The sequence below is a fragment of the Mus pahari genome, chromosome 17, assembly GCF_900095145.1.
Source record: "Mus pahari chromosome 17, PAHARI_EIJ_v1.1, whole genome shotgun sequence".
NCBI lineage: Eukaryota > Metazoa > Chordata > Mammalia > Rodentia > Muridae > Mus > Mus pahari.
The window spans coordinates 47,268,522-47,274,817 of record NC_034606.1 but is presented as its reverse complement, the minus strand read 5'-3'; the positions used below and the strand labels follow the sequence as shown (position 1 = coordinate 47,274,817).

At 47.1% G+C, this 6,296-nt stretch overlaps 1 protein-coding gene across 1 annotated transcript; it reads left to right on the top strand.

Moving 5' to 3' along the window:
* Positions 1-1,417: 1,417 nt before the first annotated feature.
* Positions 1,418-6,294, top strand: Snu13 (small nuclear ribonucleoprotein 13; the record flags this gene model as incomplete). The annotated part of the gene is made up of 3 exons (XM_021216268.2): positions 1,418-1,513; positions 4,713-4,833; positions 6,149-6,294. Coding segments are annotated over exons 1-3 (270 nt in total), but the record flags the coding sequence as incomplete, so codon positions are not given.
* Between the last annotated feature and the right edge of the window lie 2 nt (positions 6,295-6,296).

Below are 6,296 nucleotides of genomic sequence, written 5' to 3'. Positions count from 1 at the left end.
TGCCTGCATGCAAATCTGTGCATCACAGTGCCCATGGATGCTAGAAGTGGTAGTTGGATCTCTCTGTAACTGGAGTCACAAGAGTTGTTAGTTGCCATGTGGGTGTTGGGAATTGAACCCATATCCTATAGAAGAGCAGCCAATGTGCGGAACCAGGGATCCATCTCTCCCGTCTCTAGAAATGTTTCCTCCTGTAGGCAGTTTGATTTCATGTGGTTGCCTGACCCCCGATGCTGCTCAGGTAACGACATCTGGTAAAGATAACCCAGGTCAATAGCTAAAAATCTCAAGGTCCGGTTTTAGCTTTGCCAGTGTTTGATTCCTGACAGTGGGCAGGCTTCCCTTCTCTAGATTTTGTTCTCATCTCTAAAAATGAGAAACTATTTTGTAAGGCTCTTAAAGGTCCTCCCAGTTCTCAGCTCTACAGTTGTGACACAATGAGCTGAAATTGGCTCTAATGGTGGGGTCTGGGCTAGATCCAAATGGCCCCAAGATGTGTTTGGCATCATGTTGGAAAAGACTGAGAAGCCACGAGAATCCCGGAAGAGCTCATGAGAGGGAGCGCTAGACTTGAGTTTATCCTTTCATAACGAAGTTTTGGTGCATCACTAAGGAAGGGGCAAGATGCTGAGAAGAAGGAAGCAGGTGTCCTACATAATTACTCCAAACACAACCTCCCTGTCATTCATTCACCAGCCTCCTATTCCAGTGGCTCTTGACCTACCCATTGCTGCAGCTCTTTAATACAGTTCCTCATGTTGTGGTGACCCCCAACCATAAAATTACTTTCGTTGCTATTTCATAACTGTAATCTTGCTACTGTTACGAATCGTGTCTTCCAATGGTCTTCCGCTCAGCGGTCCCTGGGAAAGGGTCTTTTGACACACACTCCCCAAGAGACTCACGACCACGGCCTTACCCCACCCAATTGTAGAAATCACCTGAGTGAATTCTAACTCCACACCCCACCAGAAACATCGAAGTGGGATTTCTCAAGATGAAGGAATTTTTCACTTGCAGTTTGTCTTAACATTGTGTCACTGGGTGAGTTTTTATTTTGTTTTCTGGAGGCAGAAGACAAAGTCCCATGCAACCCAAGGCTGGCCTCGAACTCGCTATGTAAATGACAGTTCTGAACTGATTCTCCTGCCTCCAGGGGCTGGAGTGACAGGCAGGCCACCGCGCCAGGCCTGAGAGGATGCCTGGTTATGGAATGGCGACCCGTTGTACTAGTGTACTTCCCGAGTGGTTTATTCACAATTTTTACCGATCCTAACTAGGACGCGAATAAAACCAGAAAAAAAAACCGCATCTCCCACATCCAAAAACGACTTCAGCACTAGCGTCTTCCAGAAAGGGGCGGGACGACGTCATTGCGCTCCCGGCGTGACGTCACTTCCACTTCCTGCCGCCCCTGAAGTGATTTCCGCTCCTTTTTCCTGCGCGGCGATTCCAGTCCGTCTTGAGGTGCGCAGTCGTCGAGTCGTGACGAGGCCGGCGCACCGCAGCCATGGTGAGTGAGCGCGTCGGGCCGCGAGCGCGGGGAAGCGCGGGCCCTGTTCGCTCCGTCTTGGGGGAGGTGGAGCGCGCGCGACATGTCCGCCCCGCGATGGCCGACCTCCGGGCCCGGGGCTGGAACTCCGGCGGCCCGCGGGGTCGCTCCAGGGGCGGCGGAGTGGAGACCCCGGGCAGCCGGGGGCCCAGGTCGCTGTGCCCCGGTGGGCTTTGCGGCCGGGGGCGTGGCCAGAGGCGGCGGCGAGGGGCCGGGCGTGGCGCAGCGTGGGAGAATGAGCGCCCCACGTGGGATGGAGATCGCGTGTGGAAGCCCATCTCGTCTCCCTCTCGTCTTCTTTCTCTTTAATTTTTTAAAACTGAAAGAGGAGGTGGAACCCCGGGATGCGAGGCAGCTACTCCCCACGTCTTCCCCACTCCCGGGGTTGAGGAAGGGGATCGCCGTGGGGTCCGCAGCCAGGGTCTGTCGGGAACTAAGTCTTAGGGGGCTCGGGGGCGCTTTTTGGTTTAGTTTGTTTTTAGGGGCTCATGGAGCCCTGGTTGGCCTTGGAACTCTGTAAACCAAGCTGGCCTTGAACTCACCAAGTTCTGTCTGCCTCGCCAGTGCTGGGATTAAAGGCGGGTACCACCCATCGCGTCCTCCCGATTAGGGTGAGTTTTTTTTTTCCCCCCTCTCTTTTTTTTAAATTTCGGGGTCACATGGAATGTGAAGGGAGTTCAGGAAAGGCTCCCACCACGAGAGCGACGCTTTCAGAAATCCGAGGTCCTGGTAGCCAGCCCCACGTGGGATGATCGCGCTTGAGCGTCTCCACTTTGTGGTCGTGTAAAGGGTTCCGGGCGGTGGTTCCTGTTGGAACTAGTTTGGCCGAGCCCTTTCAGGCCTGGTGAGATTTCAGCCAGCCCTGGGGTGGTCTGCTTGGTTTTCCTGCTCCCACCCCCGAGGTTTTAGCAACTACTGACCGAGGCTAGAGTTTGAGAGAGCGAGCTGCTGAGCCAGGGAAAAGTTTTGAAGTGCGGTGCTCTTGGTGAACTCTGCAGTAGTTTGTCTAGGCTGGGAAATGGGGGACAACGGGTCGCTTGTAGCACTCGGAGTACAAACATGCATCCCTTAAGGACCGGCGAGTTCTGGCTTTGGACATGAGATCTCCCTGCCTCGGTCTCCAAAATGCTGGGCTTACAGATGTGTGCACCAGGAGGCTGCTGCCATAGCAGATGTACTGTCTGCAGTAACAATCCTCTAATACACAAAACCAGAAAGTATACAATAGTAACAGAGCAGTAACATCAAACACTTCGTAATTCGATGTACCACTGATTACAACTATCGCACAGTTGATGAGTTTACAACATTACTAGAGTGTTTAGCTAGAAGTTAAGGCTGCTAGTGTCACTGGCTTTTTTTAAGCTCTGTTGGAATTTTATATAAACATGCCCTTATTGACAGAGTCATTTTTAGGCGCTATATGCCACTGTCAGGTAGATGCGGGGACCAAATTGATCAAGCTAGGGATTTAAGTTGGCTAGCCTGGGCTTGTTAGCCAGCCTTGTCTCCAAAAGGTCAGTGCTTGTTTAGCATGATCAAGGCCTTGAATTTAACTTATGACATCACAGAAAAAATTTACAAAACTAATTCAACAGTCTGTTGACTTGCTTTTAACATTTGAGACTTAGAGGTAAAGCTAGGCATGCATTTGCAGTTCAGATTACTTGAAAGTAATTATTGCCAGGCGTGGTGGCGCACGCCTTTGATCCCAGCACTTGGGAGGCAGAGGCAGGCGGATTTCTGAGTTCGAGGCCAGCTTGGTCTACAGAGTGAGTTCCAGGACAGCCAGGGCTACACAGAGGAAACCCTGTCTCGAAAAACCAAAAAAAAAAAGAAAGTAATTATTTGTTTGAGCACAGGAACTCAGAGCCAGCTTAGGCAACCTAGCAGATTTCTTTAGGGGAAAAAGAATAGAGAAGTAAGTAAATTCAAACCAGTGGAGGGGGAAATAGTGAAAACCAGTAATAAATCCAAAGAAAAGAAAGAAATGGAATAGGTAAGACTAGAAGACACCGTGAAAATTTGAACCCAGTACATTAATACATAAATAAAAATATAGAGTTTAAATGTCCCATTTCTGCGTGCCATAAAGGGCTTTTATTTCCAGTATAATTCAGTAGTCTTCTTTTTTGGCATTTTGAGACAGGTTCACTGTGTTCCTACCTGGCCTCACTCTCGCATAGATCCTCCTCCCGGGCGCTAGGACTACACTGGTGTATACTGGTGTCCCACCCCACCAGTGTTTTTTGTTTGTCTGTGCAGTTGCACACCATTGTTTCATTCATTTTTAAATAGTTATCTTCTGAAACACATGTTAAATTCAGTAGCTAATAACAATAGGGAAACTTTCCTTACAGTTTAATCTCACTGAGTCAGAACATACACACCCTTTGCTTTTTAGATTTTTGTTTTGAAACAGTCTTGTTGGTCTTATTGGTCTGGAACTCAGCCTGTAAGAGTGGCCTCAAACTCAGAACCCTACCTGCCTCTGCCTCCTGAGTGCTTGGATTACAGGTGTGCACAACTGCCCAACTGTCATTCACATACAGACACACATACACTTAAAAAAATAAAATTAGAGGATATCTTAAATAATTATGTTTATATTAATTCACACAGATAAAATTATTTGAATAACTTTTGAGTGTGACACTCTTGAACTGGTTCACTGTGGTAAGGAATCTTGACCTGGTGAGTTTGGTGGTGGATGTGGTTGTCTCCTTGAGCTTGTTGATGATTAGTTTTCTAAAATAAAGCTAGATGGTAGGAGCCCATATATGAGTGCTTTGCCCTTGGAGTCCAGAAGAGGGCATTAGAGAGAGGTTGGCATATGTTAATACACATATTCTGTCTGTACTTAGTTGGTTTCTTTGTTGCATTGCTAGGTATGGTAGTTTGGGTATTTGTTTGCTTGACACTGTTCTTTGTGTAGTCTTGACTTTTCTGGAATTGACTCTGTAGACCCCATGCTGGCCTTGAACTCACAGTTGTATATCACCACCAACTGTCTAGGGAGTAATTTGAAATTGGGTCTCATTTATCCTTGACTGTAGCAGGTAATGTGTGTGACCAGACTGTTCATTGTCTCCGTTGTTGATATTTAGTAATTGATCTGAAACAGCTTCTGGTCCAATTTGACTCTGGTATTTCCCTATAGACAGAGGCTGATGTGAATCCGAAGGCCTATCCCCTCGCAGATGCCCACCTCACCAAGAAGCTGCTGGACCTTGTTCAGCAGTCATGTAACTACAAGCAGCTTCGGAAAGGAGCCAATGAAGGTAAGACAGCCACAGGGTGATGATGGGGTACTGAAGGTTCGTTTTCAGCGGTCTCCTGAATATCTAGTTTGGAAGAGGGACTGGATTTGGGGATATTTTATTTTCTCTTTCACTTTCTTCTGTCTTCATTTGTGGAGACAGGTCTTGCTGTATTCCCAGAGTAGCCTCAAACTCCCCAACCCAAGCAGTCCTCCTACCGCAGCCTAAGTGGTTGGGTACCTGTGCATCCCAGAACTTCTTTACCCACCAATGAAACACATTTGGCATTATCAACGCTCTTCAGACCCATCAACAAGAAAGACATTTTGATGCTTTTCATTCTCTGACATTATGGGATTCATGAATTTCAGTGGTTCTCAGATATATCTCCCTTGTGTGTGTGGGGGGGGGGGGTGAACTGCAGAGTGGGAGCAGGCTAAGGAGTTTCATGTTTTGTTGATTTGTTTGGGGAAAGCCTTGTGAACCCAAGCTGGCCTCACAAATTTACTAGGTAGCCTGATCCGCCATCTCTATAAAGTTCTGGCATTACAGATGTGTACTGCCACGTTTGGCTACGGATTTTGTTTGTTGAATGAACAGTTAATCAGTGAATAATTATATGTGCTATGATATTTCTACCCAGAGAAGATAAAAGCAAATAGTTTTTTGTAGAAGAGCTGTTTTGGTTTTGAAGATATTAATTGAAATATTTACCTTTTGAGATTTTAGGGAAATGATAAAAAATGAAAATTGTTTACCTTTGTCATTGGCAAAAGACAAAAGCAAAGCAGTTCTGTGATTCTGTTTTGTTGTGTCATCCATTCTTGGAGTTCACAGTACAGCGAAGTCAGGTGTGCTGTCAAGGAGAATGAAGGTGTTTGGGGATCTTTTTGGGTTGAATCTTCTGAGACAGTGACATATGAACAGAGAACTGAGACCCTGGTGACAGGTTAAAACTACAGGATTGCCTGGTGCTGACAGATACTTAGGGAGAAACTGTTAGAGCTGAGCAGGTGAAAGATGGTGGGGATTTGGAGAAGTGTGGTATTAGAGGAAGAAGTCACCAGATTGGGTTTAAGGTTTGGGAAAGACATATCAGGGCTGCTCCAGGCAGAAAATTGCTTTTTTTGAGACAGTATCACTCTTTGGCTGTCCTGGAATTCACTATCTAGACCATGTTGGTCTCAAACTGCTAAGATTAAAGGCATGTCCCACCTGACTTGGCTTTTTCTAAGCACTTGCCATTTCAGTGCACCTGTTAGCTTTTCCTTGCTTTGTTGTGGCTGCTCTCACCAAACCCCATGTCATCTACTGGTTATGTGTCCTATCTCCACAGCCACCAAAACCCTCAACAGAGGCATCTCTGAGTTCATTGTGATGGCAGCAGACGCTGAGCCCTTGGAGATCATCCTGCACCTCCCTCTGCTNTGTGAAGACAAGAATGTCCCCTACGTATTTGTGCGCTCCAAGCAGGCTTTAGGACG